The sequence below is a fragment of the Amblyomma maculatum genome, chromosome 7, assembly GCF_055883805.1.
Source record: "Amblyomma maculatum isolate TAMU_Amacu chromosome 7, ASM5588380v1, whole genome shotgun sequence".
Lineage (NCBI taxonomy): Eukaryota > Metazoa > Arthropoda > Arachnida > Ixodida > Ixodidae > Amblyomma > Amblyomma maculatum.
The window spans coordinates 58,771,711-58,790,528 of NC_139350.1; the positions used below are offsets into that span (position 1 = coordinate 58,771,711).

General features: G+C 43.1%; 1 protein-coding gene, 1 long non-coding RNA gene and 2 pseudogenes across 2 annotated transcripts; 2 read left to right on the plus strand and 2 right to left on the minus strand.

Annotated features, from left to right (window-relative positions):
- Nucleotides 1-5,670: 5,670 nt before the first annotated feature.
- LOC146183375 (BEN domain-containing protein 5-like) lies at nt 5,671-9,822 on the minus strand. The gene is made up of 5 exons (XM_084608360.1): nt 9,778-9,822; nt 8,512-8,650; nt 7,481-7,555; nt 5,872-5,995; nt 5,671-5,770 (listed from the first exon to the last, which is right to left on the minus strand). The coding sequence occupies exons 1-5, from the start codon at nt 9,820-9,822 to the stop codon at nt 5,671-5,673; spliced, it is 483 nt and encodes a 160-aa protein (XP_084464486.1).
- A 161-nt stretch (nt 9,823-9,983) lies between these two features.
- LOC146183376 (uncharacterized) lies at nt 9,984-11,401 on the minus strand (annotated as a pseudogene).
- A 1,261-nt stretch (nt 11,402-12,662) lies between these two features.
- Nucleotides 12,663-13,626, plus strand: LOC146183377 (uncharacterized). The gene is made up of 3 exons (XR_014708487.1): nt 12,663-13,144; nt 13,258-13,359; nt 13,532-13,626. It is a non-coding gene; the product is annotated as an uncharacterized LOC146183377 (long non-coding RNA).
- A 1,257-nt stretch (nt 13,627-14,883) lies between these two features.
- Nucleotides 14,884-17,077, plus strand: LOC146183378 (uncharacterized; annotated as a pseudogene).
- The last annotated feature ends 1,741 nt before the right edge of the window (nt 17,078-18,818 follow it).

Genomic DNA, 18,818 nt, shown 5'->3' on the forward strand with positions numbered 1-18,818 from the left:
TATTTCTGTTCACCTCAACACCATTCAAATCATGTTTAGAGCCGGATAGCTAACGCCAGAACTTATGACAACTTTGCAAATATGCTTGTAATGTGGTAGAAAAATACAATCTTTTAGCAACCTACATGTAGCGGTACGAACGCATGTTTGAGCTGCATTCTGTAGCTCTTCTCGCACCGGCATACTAAACTTAGCAATAAGAACCGGGTCTATTGGAATTTTTTGCCGTGCACACCATAGTTTTTGTTTTCAGTGAATTATGTTACGCGTTATCCATGGACTGGGTCTTTCTACTCGTCGGAATTTAGTGGGTGTAAATTGAACCATACAGTCATGAACAACAGTTTTAAAATATGTCCATAAAGTGCCTACGTCTCTAGTATTGGGGATTCGGTCGAGTGCAAACTCTAAATTGTCAAGTATTGCGGTATCATTAGCCTGATTAAAGTTATGAGCAGCTACCCTTTTGTTGCGTGTAGTGTTGTTATCCAACCAAATGTTCATCACAACTGTGATCAGAAATTCCATGCTCTATAGTTACGTCATACTGGAAAATACCGTCTGGTAGAAGTAAGTCCAGTATTCCGCTGCTCTGCCCTTGCACTCGAGTTGTTGGATTAGAACCACCTGATTAGACCATGCTTAGCCATTATTTCTAACATGTAATTGGCATGCAATTTTTCTACTGTTCCTGGGATTCAAAATTCCAAATCCACACCTGGCAGGTTGAAGTCACCCAACAGTACTATTCTACTACGCTTATTGGCAATATAATCATCCGTCCTCTGAAAAAGTTCAACAGAGCTACCAGGGGGCCTGTACAATACGCCAATTATCAATGCGGTATCCTTAAGAAATAATGTGTACCATACACTTTCATGGTCATCTATGGAATGAAGATGTTTGTAGGTTAAACTTTTCTTAATTAACAATACGACGCCACCACCCCTTGTTTTGGGTCTTTCCTGAGGACATGATAGTAGGGTGGAAGAAATTAATCGTTCTGTACGTCGTCGTGTAACCAAGTTTCTGTGCCAGCAATTAAGTGCGGTTCGTGCAGCACTGACAAAAATTCGAATAGTTCAGGCTTAAGAGCAATACTGCGGGCATTAACATTTAGCAGATTGAGTTCCTTATTGAATATTTGTCAATAGTCTTTCTCGCATGAGCTGCCGCGAGTGCTGCTCAGCTTAACACGACTGTTAGTTTCCATGTTCCAGGTATAGGCTACACCATTTACTGTCAGTTTGTCACAGATAAGTTTAACTTTTGTGCCTGCGTCTTTAGCGTCTTTTGCTGATTGCCACAGTAGCTTTCACAGTAACATAATACATAAAGGACAAGCCATGGTTCAGAGCTGGATTTTGCTACAGAACATTTTTATCGTGGTAATGCAGCCTGAGAAAAAGGTCTTCAAGACAGGGGACAGAATATTCCAGGGAGTTGGAAACATCTTTCACATTCTTGGCAAACACATAACGTACCTGCTTGCCGCAACAGGTAGTATCAGTATTCAAAACACATTGCTCACATTGGATACAGGAGTATGAATATGTGAACTCTGCGGGATAATGAAAGGATTCCAAAAGTTGAAAATGCAGTAATGCATTTTAAACAGTGTATTAATACTTTGCTATAAATAAATGCAATTGCCTTTTTAATTGCATAAACACTTTGCAAACATCTGCATTCTTGTGAATCACACTTTAAAAGCAGGCCGGTCAGGAGTCCACCAATTTTCTCCACAAAAGTGAGTGCTTAAATATGCTGGAGCCTGATACAGCAACCTTTAAGGTTTGCTAGATCCCACACGGCCAATTATGTCCGTCGGACGTCCGGTTAAAGTCCGCACGTCTGGAGGCGGAGCGGGACGACCGCCGGAAGAACGAAACACATCCGAAAACGGATCATCCGAATTGGGACATAAACCGGTAGGAACGAAACACAGCCGAAAACGGACATCCGTTTTGGGGTGTCCGTAGGATTTAGGAGGGATCATCTTTCTCGGATCAACATTCAATTATTTCAGAAAAATAGTCTCTCGATACAGACCTCCACAGAACCCGTGCTCATCAGTTCATGTGTGGACACTGGTGGGCACTCATTAGTGGAATGGGCTACCAAGGGAATTCCGACCTGAGCGCACTCATTATAACATCAATGTACCAGTAAAAAAGCAATAATCCCTGCCAGTCATTGCAATTTATATCAAGTTATCAATAGTCGCGCTTTCTCGCGAAAAGCTATCCATTTAAGAAGCTGTCAGGGCAGTTCTGCGTTGTTCAGCAGTGCACTGGCCTTTTCGCACCGCTCGATCCTTGGACGCGCTGCGCTCTGATCATAATTACTACATTTATGATGTCACTAAGAGCAAAGAAACGTCCTCAGTTTATAAACTTCAATCGCACATGCATTGAGCCAGCGCTTCGAACGCACTATAACTATGGTATATTGAATATGTTATCGACGTTTCATCCGCCATATTTGTTTACATATCATGGATGGCTTCGACTTGTCGTGACTCAAAGTGTGCAAATAATATTAATAAACTGCTGTTAAAAATTGTTTTAATACAAAATACTGCGTATTATTTATTGTGACACATTAAAATTTTAACTGGAAGTTTTATTTTGGCATAATGGGGTAACATGCCACATATGCGTTACTGGCGGTTCAGCCAAAGTCTCGGCTAAGCCAGCCTAAGCCTACGCACGCCATAGCCACTAGCCGCTCAGCACGAGTGGCCGTGTTCTAACCGTAGCTTTGCTCGTCGGCGTGCGATTCACAATCCGGTGCATCTAGCTGTGTCGTGGTAAGTAAACATCTTTTTATGCACCCATCAGGGTTTTTTAAGTGCTCTTCAATCTGTCTAGTAATTAACAGCGCAAATTTTGGTTTTGGGAGTGGTTCATTTGGTACGAGTGTTCCAACGGTCAACACGGACCGCAAAATGCTTCTGTCGGTTAAACCGCTCGCTTATTCAAGCTGAAATTCGGCACACGTATAGCATACAACCGTCTGTCTTTTTTAATAACAGTTTAGATTATGTACTTGCCTGATTCGACCACAAATCATTCGAAATCCTTCTGCATCATCGTTGCCGCGGCGACCCATAAGCAGCCAAGCCGCGTTATCTGGGTCGCCGACCACCGATGCGGCAGGCACAGGTTTCAGCTTGATTCTAATCGTATCAGGCAAGTAAATTACTATTTACTACTCCTTTTATTACTCCTTTAATTACTAGTAAGTTATGAACTATCTGAGTGTTACAAGTTGCCACAGTTAGAACGCAGCTCTGGTTAAAATCGCATACGTTCCTACTGTTTGCTCCCAGAGACACTGCTTTCATCTTTTTAGATAGTAGTAGTAGTAATCTCATCCCATGATTGTCATTCGCTGTGCAAATGTTTTGCGCGACCAAACAATTTCGAGTTCTCATTGTGGTATTTTGAACTGAATTTTTTTCTAGCTGCAGTGAGGAGCCTACACTCGGACTCAAGGGGCACCTCTGAGGCTGTCGCGAAATCGTGGCCGAGGCATTCATCGGAACGGTCAGCTCAACCCGCAAGAGCACATCTGACTAAGCACGTTCTTCTTGATGTATGTACATATCGTAAAATAAAACTTTCATTTAACTTGCGACTAGTTCTTTTAATAAAAACAGTGGCCTGCCACCGTTTTATAAACAAATGCATGTAGAAACCACGCGGATTTGCTAGGTATGCATGCTACTATGAAACGTCCGAGAATAGTCCGTATGTCTGCTCTTGGACGTCCGCTGGATTAACTGTACATGTTCTGCGGTCTTGCATCGGATGGTCCGTAGGACGTGCAACTAGTCTCACTTCTGGTGACGCTGTGAAGGGCTCCACACAATAAGCACACAGCGTTGACACCGAAAGCAGCGGGGACGTATAAACATCTAACCATCAACGGGCTACTTGCGAGCTGCTACCTGAGATGGCAGAACAAGCGCTGTTTGAACAGCGCAAAATCACTGAAGCACTAATGCGAAGACGATCTGTTGGTTTGTGCACGCTCTCAGATGCAGCCCAGCACTAGGATCTTGAAGAGAGTGCAATAGATGGCGCCCATGACGCGTTGGAAGCCTCCCAAAGCTTTGATGTATTCACGCCAGGCCCATCTTCCGGAGAATGGCGGCTGGAAACAAGACGTACGTGTTTCACTTGTGACACACGTTTTAATTGCTCTTGATTTAGAACCTACATGTAGCGGTACGAACGCATGTTTGAGCTGTACGCCCCATTTTACACCCTTAGCGGAAAGAAACAGGCGATTAGCAAGCGAGACTCATGCGAGGTTTGAAACCGGCAGTTCGTGCCGCGTTTAGCTGTAGTCACACCACTAAAGGCCCCCGTGGGATATACGGTGCCAGTACACACAACAGGGAAAACGAAAAAAAAAAATTGTGTGCGTCGCAACAAAGTCGACGACAAATACGGCAACCAAGAAATGGCTTCGGAAACGCGCCATCAATTATTCTGTATCGCCCGGTATCATAGCACAAACAAACCGCTGATGAAGAGCATCACAACGTTCCGCGCACTATTATTATTAGTTTTTTTTACTGCATTCACCGTTTAATACACGAGAGACGTATCATAGCAAAGCACCCGCGCAAAAGAATAGCGAAAATGTTCAAGCTCACCTCAAGCCGACGAAGCCAGCGCGACTCGCATGGCAGTCCAAAGAGCAACGGAAGAACGTCGACACAAGTTCCCAGTCACTAAACAACTCCAAGAGGACGGAGAGGACGCGTTCCACCTCTGCATCAACACGAAGGGGTACAGAAAAACAGTTGCACGTTTTCCATGCTCGAAGGGGTCTATCATGTACGTCCAGCCGTAGCAGCCGCACTGCAGCCATTTTGAATCTTAATAATCTAGCTGAAAAAGTCCATTGGTTCCAATTGGAAAAATTCCAACTCGAACCAGTTAGGTTTTCGGACACCAGCTGGACGATTCCAGCTGGTTCCAATTGGATGATACCAACTGGTTCCCATTGCAAGGCCAATGGGATCCCCCTACAGAGCTAATGGTTTCCCGCTAGAGATCCAGTGGGTTCCTACAACAAAGCCAGTAGGTTCCCATCACATAGCCAATGGTTTCCCACTACAGAGTTAATGATTTCCCACTAAGGATCCAATGGGTTCCTACAACAAAGCCAGAAGGTTCCCACTACAGAGCTAATGGTTTTCCGCTAAAGATCCAATGGGTTCTTACAACAAAGCCAGCAGGTTCCCATTACGTAGCCAATGGTTTCCCACTACAAAGCCAGTAGGTTTCTATTATAGAATCAAAGGTTTCGTATCATGAAACCAATGGGTTCCAATTAAGTTTCCATTGCAATGGGTTCTCACCAGGGGAACTATCACGACCCATATGCTGTAATTATTTAAAATGTGTAATCAATTGTAAGATCAATTCCTTCCACATATTGGTTTTACAGGGCTACTTGATCCTTTAATTATATTTATATAGGCTCAGAGTTGTCTGCACCAACTTATTTGAAATAAAGAGAGAGAAAATATTTAACAACACAGTATATTTATCTTCTGCTGCAGTGTGCTCCTTGTTCTGAAATAAATGATGCCATAATAAATTGGATGTCCAAAACATGGCAGTTGAATGCTAAAATTTTTAAATTGCACTAATATGTTCCTGAACTATCTTTACACATGCTTTGGATGTCCTCTGCAGCAGCTGTTGCAGATGCCCCTGGCATAGTTGCTTCTGCAGCAGCTTGTTCCCTGCGCAGTAAATACAAGTGTAAGAGATGCAATCATGAGGTTAGCTGAGTTTTGAAATGTCACATAGTACAAACCAGCATAAACTGTTTTATTCCATTTACCTCCTTGCCTGCCTTCTGAGGTCGCCAATCTTCTCATTGATGAGTCCGGTGACATTTCTGATAGCAGACTCTCGCGCCATTTGAATAGACATACCCATGGCTTGCAGCCTTTCCCTGTAACAGTCTAGAGTAAAATACAGTTCATTTAGCAAACATTTGAGTTTTTAGAAAACCACATCTACTGCAAGCTTTAGTGTGTGAGTATTAAGTGCCCCACTAGCAAGAAAGCTGTATTATGTCGGGATGAAGCATTGTAGTAGCAAATGCTACCTATTGGAAAGGAGGAAATCTGGCACCGAACTTGGTAAATGTGTGGAATGAGTGCTTTTTTAGCATTTACCGAAAGTATCGCTGCTCAAAATAGAGCCAGCAATAATTTTTATAAAAAATCTTGAAATTCGCGCCCTGATTCGTAGTGCATAGCAGTGAATTTTGAAACTATTCTCTGGGATGGTATACATCATGAGTACACATGAGTGGCAGCCTCCGGTTGCAGCGAATGGCAGCCACCGGAGGCTGCCATTCGCTGCCACCAAAAAGGCCATGACATCACGGGAACACACGGAAAGTCGTCTGCTCATGTTGCTGCGCGTGCCTCTCGTGCATGCACAAGCTCCATCATTACTTTCGTGCATGTTTCTGATCGATTGCTGCCGCATTTTTCTGTTGACGGTAGTTGCACTTCGAGCTCGGTGTCCATATCGGAGCAAAGGCGGATGAGAAAGAAAGAAAAGCAGTGATCGACGATTTTGCAGGAGGGAGAAACTCAAGACTAGCAAAAGGGGCCCTGCAACGGGATGTTGATAAACTAAACATCAACTCATGATGTTTTTAATGGGCGAGTGCAGTGCACAAGCCGTTCCTTTTATTTTTTCTGGTGCCTCTGAGCATATGAGTCAAGACGACAGAGGAGCATCATTTTCAATCATCAATATCTCCGCTGTTAAAGAAGCTAGCTCAAAAATTTTTGCACTGGAGCGACGAGTGATGGACTACCTATCGCTTGTCTGACCTTGGTAAATGAAATGGATGTGCAATTATTGGGTCCAAAAATTAAGCTCAGTTGTGCTAAAAGTCTCTACAATGCAGCATACAATTTGTCAATCTCTATTTTCCAGGGTTAGACTCCGAGAATGCAATAAAATCTATACCTGAGGATTCCTAAAGCTCAGGACTGTCAAATCCGGATGCTGAAAATCCTTTAATGGCCTAATGTCCAGGGACTTCAAGTGTTGATGAACAAATTGTGGACAATAATGTTTGGTTCGTACCCTTTAAAGGGAATTTATATAGGACCTCATTTAAACGAGAACACTTGACGTACCCTGTCAAATATAGGACAGAGGATCGACAACAAATGCTGAAAACAGTGATAAGGTAACACATAAATCATACAACTGTTATTGGTATGTTCTTAGAACTACAAATATTGTGAAACTGCACTTTTGAAAAATATTTTAGGAAGTGTGCAGGTATGATAGGCAACCTAAAAATTTTTACGTACCTCCATAACACCGCCCAGCATAAAAAATAACTGACACATTCATTACGTCTACCATATACAAACAGGAACAAACATGTGTGACCAACAGTGAAATCGGCCACATACCTTGGATCACTGCAAGCTTTCGTGGAGAGATCGGCTGCCTTTTTGGCTGGGTTGGAAATTTTGGGCAGTGCCGTCCTTGGAACAATAAAAACAAAATATAAGTTCAGTAGAAGAGTGTCAGCGGTAATAAGCTAAAATTGCTGAGTATCAGAATAAGCATACATGGTGATTCTGAAAGGCAGCAGAGTGGATTGAGCTGTTGACTTTTTCTGCTCAGACTTTGTGACAGGTTTCATTTACTGATACCAGCACTTCCACACATCTGCCTCATAAGAAATATCAGCAGCACTCTAGTGATCTCCTTGTCGCTGAAAATAGTTGCCTGTCATAGTTATGCAAATGGAAGGTTACAAAACAAGCTTAAACATGGAGATAACACTCATATCTCAAGCTCCTGAAAAGTTAATAATATTCGAAAAGAAATTTAAAATTCTCACACTATTTGAAACAAGTAACACTTATGCCCCGCTTTCCATTTCATTATTTTCCAAAGCATCCCTCATTGACTAGATATGCTGGTGATGTCTCCAGCTAAGCCAAAAGCTCCACCACAACTTGTGGCGACGTTTTTTTCGTGGATTTCCCGTGGAAAAACAAACTTCTGCATGATCACTGCATTGAAATTCGAGTTCTGTAACCCTTTTATAGTGAAAAAAGAAAACAATTACCAAAACATCAATACAGCTTCATATCTGGTTTGGTTTGGTTTGTGGGGTTTAACGTCCCAAAGCGACTCAGGCTATGAGAGACAGCTTCATATCTGGTAGCAGCAAACAATTTATAGCTGTTCTCACACACACTACTTGCAGGGTGTCACAGGATATCTAGCTAATCAGAAGGAAGAGCGAAATCATTTCAATGCTTTCAAAGACAACAAAATGGAAGCCCAGCATCGCTTCCCGGGTTAAAATTCTTGGTTTAGACATCCAATGACACAAAGTTGTCTTTCAATGAGCTTATATTGGTCAAGAGTTCAGAAAGCTGCAAAATATTCGTTAATCAGAACCTATAAAATTAAGGCTAATGCTTACCCTTGGCCGACCTCTCCATTAGCTCCTTTGGACCATAGAGTGCAACAGCCAGCTCCTTAACGAAGATTGTGTTTTTGGTGGTCTTCGATATGCCCTGCCAGGCAGCTTCGGAAATAATGATGCCTTGTCCCAGGTTTACCTTCAAAGTTTAGAAAACATTGCGAAAAAACCTTTCAACAAAAACAAGTCGACATATAACAACCTTTAAGGAGTGACTATACATTTGTTATGCTAGAAGGAACAGAATAAATTACTATACACTGTATCAACAAAAATCTTCAAATGAGGAGTCGCAGGGAGCCGTGAAGATATTTTTTAAATGAAGACAACTGTGTCCCACTGTTTAAAAAACAAATTGTTCTTACCATGCCTTCTTCACATGCATCCACAAGCCTTTCTCGAGAGCCACTCTTCTCTTGTTGCAGTGGCCTATCATAAAGGGGCCGTTCTTTGGGTGCTGAAAAAAAGATGTAGCATCAAAAACATTTTTTCTCTCACCTCTGATCAGCTAAACTCTTGATTCAGGAGTAAGACCTTGAATTTCCAGTTGGTTTTGTTGAAATACAGAGGGTGGTTTACAAACAGTTTTACTGGAAATTCAGCACCTAGCATTCATGCAAAAGCAAGTTTATGGGAGTGTAGTTTTGTTATAATCCTGCATTACTGTATAAAAAAAAAACACCCATGTGCGCAGTAATGTACAGTAATGCTATCTGTACTATAAATACACATGTAAGCATGGAATATACTTTTGGGACCATGGCCAAGAATCTAACGCATTAGTTTGAGGTATCACGTTCCGACTGCAATGTGGGTGTGAATTCTGCTGTGGCTGACAGTTATTTCATGATCTGCTATATTTCTGTACACTAAAACAAACAATTTGGTTTCACAGTATGATGCCTGCGACTGATAGACCGCTTTTTCAGCATGATAAAATGATTTTGATGTACAAACTGATGGCTGGAAGAAATTTCGGATTTAAAGATGCAGCAGAAATTACATGCTGTGTGCTAGCTAGAACATTTACTATACTCCTTACCATTAGTCATGACCTGCCTTGAGGTGAATGGTATGTCCAGTGCATCATGTGTTGGCTGTGTGGTTGCCGTGCCCGAAAGAATCAGAAATTTACATTTTAAATATAAATCTCCAAAATGTAACAGTGCTTCCATGGAATTTCGGATAAAGTTGCAGCAGCAAAGCAAGTGCACCAAGAACATGCTGTATATAAGACCAAAAATATTTGTTTCCTATGCCCCTTACCATCAGCCATGGGCTGCCTTGAGGCAAATGGCACATGTAGTCCATGGTTTGACTTGTCGTGCTTGTCTAAAACAATCAGAAATGTACATTCCAAATCGAGAAAAACATCAGTGACCTCCCAAATCGTAACGGTGCTTCCTTGGCAACCAAACAATAGCAGAAATAGGATCAGTATGTGCTGAAGAACACTAAAAACAAGGTATATGTCAGCTCAACTGTGTGATATGCACTACATCACTGCCCTTCAATAAATGAATCAAGATAGGTATTCCACATTCTAAATCATCAAAAGCAAAACAGTGAATATTGTAATTGTTCTCACCTTTCATTTTCTTCAACAATGCTTCCTGAAGCTGCATATTCAGGTTCCGAAGCTTAGTCAGCTCCTCATCCTTTGCATCTAACTGCCTCTTTAAGCTTACAAGCTCATCCCTGGAGGATCTTTTCTTGGGCTCGGCTGAAGCGACGAATTCTGGGGAAGTCTCTCTCGGCCGTTTTCGGTGTTGGTCGGCATTCTTCTTTTTTGATGTTTTTTCTTTGTTTCCAGCATTTTCAACAGGTCGGACTTGGTGGAGGTGTCCTGTTTTCCTTTCAATAGCTTCTACATTGAAAAAAAAAAGAATAAACAAACGGAAAACTTGGTATAAGTACTTTAAATATGCACAAAAAACTTCAGACTTCTTAGTTATAAATACATCTTTTTACTTTTTCTTGCTTTCGTACGTTCTCCTCTGGAAAAACTTCATCTTCAGATGATTCTGAAATCCAGACTTTTTTTATTCTTAGTCTGTTCTTGGCCATCTTCGCTTCGACGTCGGCCCGAGATACTGTAAGAACAAGAATGTAGTTGCAGTCCACAAACTGTTTTTAAGGAAATGCCGCAGTGACAGGAGTTGGCAAGAAAAAAAAACGACTTGGGCTATGAGAAACGCCGCAGTGGAGGGCTGCGGAAATTTCGACCACCTGAGGTTCTTTTAACGTGCATTGACATCACACAGTACAAGGGCGCGTTGCTTTTCGCCTCCATCAAAAAGCGGCCGCTCAGCCGCTGCGGCCGGGAGTCGATCCCGCAGCTTTGGGTATAGCAGTCGACCGCCCTAATCACTACGCCACCGTGGCGGGCAATGAGGGTGTGCAGCGGCTGTTTACATAGCTACTGCAGGCATGAAAATATCGACTTACCTCCCAAGAGCAAAATTCTGGCTTTGTAGAAGTCGTCGTCCTCGTGGTCCTTTCCGTTTGACCACCTCACGTAGTACCGAGCACCGTCGATAAAATCGGTTGGCGCCTTCGGTTTAAAGTCTCTTATATCGTGCACCGACACAATCGCCTGCGTTAAATCATCTTCTTACCGCACACATGCATGCGTAATCATCCTAAACAACGGACCCGATACGGCCACACGATGCAAGGATTAAAAACAACAAAGAAAAGAAGTCGCATGGATTGTATTGGATGGTGTCGATATATTTCAGGGACCATATGGTCGATCTTGACGTCTTGACAATCTCCCATTTGGTCCAAATCCTCCGAGCGTCTCAAAGCAAGCTGTCGCAAAATATTTATTTAACTTGGTTTTAAATTAAAATGTATTCTAAAGTGGAATTAAAAAACAAAATTCACCCTTTCATTTCGCTTCAGTGTAAGATCACTATGGACATCAGTTCATGGCGGCCGCGAGCTTGACCACATTACAGTGGTATTGTTCCACAGGGTCGACTTTCCGTGTGTGCATTATCGTCTCATACCACCTGGTGGCGTTAAATAGCCGTAGTAGTAAATCGGGAAGCTCATTCTGATCCTGCGTTACGAATAATAGTTAAGCTTGATAGCTGTATTCCTTCGTGTCTGCGTCGGCGTGGTAGCGGGTCAGACAAGATGGACGATAAGCCATCTTCATTGACACTGGAACGTCTATTTCACTACGATATTTTAGAACGACCCAAGCGTTCAAGGAAACGGAAGAAGAAATGATATAAGCAACATTTATTTCCCGGCTCTGAAGAAACGCTCCCGAGGTCGACAAGATACGAGCGTGACAAGTCTTCGAATATTGATGAGGTATGCACTACGATACATAGTGCACGCAAAGAGTGTCTACCGTATGAGTGATTATGCAAGAGTGATTGTATACGCAAGACGCCGTGCTCGCTAAACGGGAAGCTTATACTACACACGACGAACACCACCTAGCGCGCTGCGTCGACCTCGGCAGCTAGGACAGGCCGGAGTTGTGTGGTGATCGTTTGCTTAAGGGCGAAATTTGGCAGGTTCGCCGAATTAGATACGCGCTCAGATTTTTTCCTGTGGGAACAAGGAACAAGCAATAGTGCGTGGCGATAAACGAGTGATTCGTTTGCAAGCATGAGGCTGCTACTGGGACTGAAGCAAATTTTTGAACTATCGTTCGACGTTTTAGACAGAAGGGCATGCGGGCAAATATTATACTCGGCCCCTCTACTGACACGTAAACAAAATGCTAGCGAAAACAAGCCAAGCCAATGTGCTGAGTCCGCTGATCACAAGCAACGATCGAGTGTCAAATCGGTCAGATCCCCTCGACTGTCGCGAACTGACACGTTTTTGTGGCTGCGTCGTGCGTAGACGTTTAGCGAACACGTCGTAGTGCGTGTACAATCACTTTCACGATCTCTGACCCCCTCCCCCCCCCCTAGTTGGGAAAAGAAAAAAAAAAGCAGGATACCTTTATCACCGAGTAGCTACAAGGACTGGTTTGCTGCCTATGCGGTTATATCCCGACCTTGAGCAACTGCGAACCATCCCTGGGCGCACCCATCCTGATTTGTATCCTGCTCATTATAAGCAGTGTCCTATGATCGGTTCTGAGGCAGATTTTTTACACTTTTTCAAGTGAATTTGCCGAAAATAAAAGGTATATAGCTTTTTAGCGCGTCATACTAGTATCTTTAGCGTGCACAGGTTCAGTTTGTGCATTCGATATATACCGTGCGGAGCTGCGCAATTCAGTTCCTTTAAATAACCGTACCATGTTTGCCACGAAATGTTTTAGATATCTATCCAATATGCATGTTCAGAGTACAGGTGCACCAAAAGTAACACTGAGCACACATGGGGTGGAAGAACTGCTTTCCAGCGTGGTCAATCAGCCCATGTAGACAGAGAGGCGAGGGTCTTGCAAGCACATCTTGCAGTTTTGATGGTCGCGTTACTGTTGGCGTTGGCATATGCACACTGCTTCCATCAGTGTTCTTCAGTGGTGCTTTCCTGATTACCCTTTTCTATTTGGCTTTAGGAGCCTTCAGAATAGCAAGCACCTGCATCGCGCATTTCTAGTGGAGAATGCGCACAAAGTTCGCAATCGGACAGTGACTCCACGACTGATCTTGTAAGTGTGCTTTTGTAAATGTTTTATATTTGGGTAGTTTGTAGGCAAATGTTTAGTTGTTTTTTTAAGTTCAGAATTGATCTCATTGTGACTAAATCTCATCTTTGTCACAGCTGGTGTCATCACAACAGCCAGCACCCACGAGGCATGCCCAGAGTAGCAGACGTCTTGAAAGTTCAGATTTAAGCTTGGAAAGTGACTCTGCCAGCGACCGTGTAAGTATTTTCTTGGGAATTTTTGGAGGATGTTTGTAAACAGCTTATGCAAGTTTCAGACTGAATTGTGGTTCTAAATGTAAACAGCACGATTGCACTCATTCTGCTTTGCTGTAGGTGCCAAAACTATGATGAAAACAGCTTTCATGATTGCCTGCCTGCTTTGCTTTAGGTGTCTTCAGGACACCGAACACCTGTGTCGCATACATCTGGGGAAGAATGTGCACAAAGTTCACTTTCGGGCAGCAACTCTACGAGTGAAAAGGTTTGTAGCGGCAAACTTGGCCAAACTTCAGGCTTCAATTACTGTGACTCTAAACGACCTTCTTTCTTAGGTTATTTGAACTGCAGTGACATTTTTCTATTCTTTTGCTCTATCTATGACAGGTGTCTCCAGAAGAGCAAGCATTCACTGGGCATGCTAGCAAAGATCTACACATTGTGGACATGAGCTGTGACAGTGACTCTACAAATGTCATCGTAAGTATTCTTAAAAGTAGTTTTGTGAGATATCCATGTTAACTGCCTAGAACCATGCAGAAAAAAGCTGCAGAGGGCTGGGTAAACCTCTATGAAGGAACTACTACCAAATACCAGCTGCTGTTCAAAGGCTTACCCAATGCTTCTCAACAAGTAATATGATACCCTAGCAGGCAGCCTAGCAAATAACTTAAATTCTATAGTTGGTTTGGTTTGTGGGCTTTACCATCCCAAACCAACTCTGGCTACTGGGGCCGTAGTTGAGTGCTTTGGAAATTTCTATTACCTAGGTTTCTTGTGCACTGACATTGCGTAGTACATTGCACAGTAACACACGTGTGCTTTGCTTTTTGCCCTGCAACCAAAAGCGGCTCTGCGACCAAGATTTGGTCCTGCATCTTTGGGTTGAGCAGTCAAGTGTTGTAACCGCTGAACCGCTGCGATTACTAATTGTGAACCGTGAAAGGAGAATTCTTAGTTTTCCAGCTGTGACTGGGTTCACATAATTAAACACTTCAGTATATAGCCCAATATCACATTTGTGCCTATTGAGAGTTGTCTTGTGCCCCAAAATATTTACATAAAAAACCTAACTTCTGCCCCTGCATTTGACAATGGGTAGCCTGGAAAGATGAATATTGGTAAAGAGACTGCACACGTTGGGCAGTCCATGCAGGGGTAACTGAACTTAATAACATTTCACTGCTGTTTAGAGATACAGCGAGGTGAAGCATCGAGTTTTGTTCATTTCATTTCGATGGAGGGCCGAAAAGACAAAAACAATTCCCCTCTTTTGAGCATTCCCTTACGTAACATAGCTAACATTGTGATTGGTTTTGTTTTCTTGAAAACAAAATATTGTCATTTGCCTCGCATAGTCTTGAACATGATTTGCAATGCCCTGAAAGGACAAAGTGCAAAGCTCGTGCTGAAATTTTGCCCCCGCTATATTTGAAGGTATTAAATTAGCTTCACTGTTATACAGTATATTATAATAAATACTATCACTTTTCCAGGACTCGTGCACTGAAGACGAGGGACTCGATGAAAACGAGTGTCCACCAAGGCAAGAGCATGACAACCTGGGAAGACCCTTTTGCATGTTTATTTGAAGAGGTTATCCAGGACCATGCTGTTGTATCCAAGGGAGAATTGCTGCTAATGGCACTAAAGTTTTCCATCAGCAGCAACCTCAGCTTTACAGGCTTTTCAAACATTGTCAAAATGTTAAATTGTACCTTCAGTCGACCAATTTTGCCTGAGTCGAGCTACATGATTAGTCAGGCATATTGCAAGATGCAAGCAGTAGTATGACTTTTCATTTTTACTGCTGCGTACATTGCTTTTATTACATTGGCCTTCTGGAGAGCAAATGTCAATCCTTTACATGTCCACATTGCACCAAAGTATGCAATGTGTCTAGCCTATCGGAGGCGCCATTCTTTGTAACTTTTGAGGTACGCTCACAGTTGCAAAATATTTTGAAGTCCGGAGAGTTCTTAGATTTAACTCAGCCCCTTCCATCGACACTCTCATGGATGTAGTAGATGAGGAAATGTATAGAAGCTTTGTTGCGGCTACTGCTGACTGCGGCCATAGAGTGAGCATGACACTTAACACTGATGGTGCTCCAGTGTTTTCCTCTTCATCGACTGCCATCTGGCCTATCCAGCTAACTGTGAATGAACTTCCTCCCACAGTTCGAATAAAGAAGATAGTATTGGCAACACTGTGGTTTGGAAAGTCAAAACCAAAAATGGATATATTTCAAAATGTTTTCGTTCACTAGATCAATGATTTGTCAGTGCAGGGATTCAAATTGCTGTACAAGGGTGCCACACAAGTTTTAAAAGCATTCTGTATATGCTGCGCTGTAGATTCAGTGGCTAGAGCCCCAATGCAGGGAATTCTACAGTTCAATGGCTATTATGGGTGCAACTGGTGTTTGCATCCTGGGGGAGCGACATGGGGGCTCTATCAAATATCCTACTAGGAAAGATGGCCCTCCAGAAAGGACAAAAATGAAGATGATTAAAGATACGGAAGAAGTCCTTGAAACCGGCAAAGTAGTTAGAGGTGTTAAAACTGCATCACCTCTAATCAACATTGATCATTTTGACATAGTCTGGGGGTTTGTACCAGGCTATATGCATTATGTGCTTCTGAGAGTTGGACGCCAGTTTCTAGAATATTGGCTTGAAGGTACGAAGGAAGACTTCTACATTGGGAACAAGCTAGCAGAATTAGACAAAAAACTTCTTGAAATGAGGCCACCTAAGGATGTTGGTAGATTACCAAGGTCTATGAAAGAAAGAAAGTTCTGGAAAGTGAAGGAACTAGAGAGTTGGATTCTCTACTACAGCATGCCTATCTTGGAGGACTTCTTGGGTGTTCGATACCTTCGCCACTGGGTGCTTTTGGTTGAATCCTTGCACATGATGTTACAGAAGAAGATCTTCATCTCTGACATCGATGAAATTGATTTATTAGTGCTAGAATTTACGGTCAAGGCAGAACATTTGTACGGAAAAAGTAGCATGACCTACAATGTCCATCAATTGGGTCATCTTGTGAAGAGCGTGCGTCTGTGGGGGCCTTTATGGGCCCATTCTGCATTTCCTTTTGAATCTGGAAATGGCTATCTTAAAGCTCGTATAAAGTCAGCTAATGGTATTCCTCAGCAAATTTGTCGAGCTATAGCATTGCAAACTGCAGTGTCCAAACTCAGTGACCTCACAGACAACACAAAGGTCATGCATTACTGCACCTCATTAGAGAACCATATCACTCAAAAGGCTGTTGCAGTTTGTGGAGAGGGAGTGCGGTTCTTTGGAATGGGAATGCCATTCATCGTACATGATGGTGCCCTGCAATATTCCGGACAATTTTCTTCCCAGGCTCTTCAGTATAAGCGCATGATTATAGACAAGTCCATTTTGACAACCTCTGGATATAGTGCCAACAAAAAAACAAATAACTCTGTTGCCAAACTTTCTGATGAACTTATGGTAGGATAGAGAAGATTATCCATGATGGCTCAGCCTTCCTTATCTTGACACCACTAAAGTGCTTGCCAGCCCCCTATTTCCCAAGAACTCTACAAAACCATTTTTATCAAGTATCAGAGAATCAGCAGTATGCACAGGTTGTTTCGGTCTCTCAAGTTTCAAGTATCTGCACATTCATGGCACCTCGGAAGAAGTTTGTTGTGGCTGTCCCTAGTGCTCTCACTCTCTAAAGTAATGAAGTAAAGGCACAAGATTTAGTACTATAGTAGAACCTAATAAAGGAGCTATGAGAATGGAAAACTACATTGCAGCACATATCTACGGCCTCCAATACACATGCATGTTTTCCTCTCTGTCAGGCATGTAGGGATTGTAGCATGCCTACTTTTCTCTTGTCTTGAAAGAACGTGCTGCCTTAGATCCAGACTCTAATGCTAGTTTTCTTTTTTTAGCGATCCTTATTGCTTCTTTAATGGTGCTTTCAATTCTGCCACAAAATTAAGTTAGGACAGGGGACTGTAACAGTTGGTAGCCAGCCGCTCGACCACTTGTTCGGAGCAGGATGGCATGTGATGAATACAAGATCTGTTAGAGCGTCTACGATTAAGTAAAAAAAATTATGTTACTATAGTCTCGATTCAGCTGTATGGCTTGAGAAACAGCTCATCATTCTAGGTTCAACAGCTCAGTAGACATCATTATGACACAAATAAATGAATAAAATGTATGGAATGGCAGACGGGCTTTACGAATTACATTTACAGGGGATGGCGAAGCGCACAGCTGGTACTTCGACATCAGACGCCGCTTCTCGGCACGTGGTAGATGTGCGTATCAGCAAGTCGCTCATACAAATTTTCTCTGGTGGGGAAGTCGTGGCGAACTGTGTGGGGTGCTGGTGTCGCTTAGGTTGCTAAAAAAAATGCACCGTGAGCTCCTCAAGCATGTGGTCCAACAATGACACAAGGACAGCCGCTAGCATGTCGGGATCCCAAGGAAAGCTAGAGGTCCACAGCGGACAACCATCTGGGCTAAAAAACTGACAGGGCAGGCAAGGAGAGCAGTTTACAGTTAAAAGTCTTCAGTAGAGCTGAGGGGGAGGGTAGGGAGGAAAAAAGAAAAACGTCGGTCTGGGGTCGGACAAATGAAACCGCCCAGGAAGAGAAAGAAAGAGCGGCATAAGAGTGGAAGGAAAGGAACGAGCTGAGAGGGAGGAAAAAATAATGAAAGACAGCAAAAAAAGTCATTGCCAGAACATTTCGCGAAACTAAGCAGGAAACTAGTAAATGCGCAATTAAAATGCTGCATTCCCAGTGATTGCTGTTTGCATATTACTTGTGCTCATGCAAGCTATCGTAGACGGAAATATAGACCACAGGACAGCTACAGTAAAAATTATGCAATGATCAAGTGCATCCATGAGCGAACTCCGAACTAATATCAATGCATTCGAAAGGGCCGGATGGAGGGCTCACGGGGTCAGATGCAGAGCAGGCTTAAGGTTCTTCAAATGGGCTAGCAAAGGCAATAGCAGTAGAACGAAATGGGTGTCGATGTTCATGCGAAAAGTTAGTGAGCAGGACCGCTGAGTGTCCTTGGCGAAGGTGGATGAGGGTTCAGATTGTACAGATACCATGTGTAAACAAAAGTGAATGATTTTCCTCGGCGAGCACTGTCCCATCACAGAGACATTCGCAGGCGACATGCTCAAAAACACTGGCCCAGGGGGAATCGTAACACTGTGCGCGGAAATTCTAAGCGCCGAACAAGACTGTTGAATGGCAGTTGACATCCGCGTCGTCGGGGGGACTTCGTGATGACTTCCAGCGACCCCCCTCCCCCGAGACCGTAGTCTTAGTTCCCCTACGGGTGCTAGGGGATCGTCGAGGTGCCCCACATGAGAAAGTCTGGGATGAGGCAACAAGGAGGAGATTGTGATAGCCGCCGCTGAGAATATAGACGCTGTTCAGC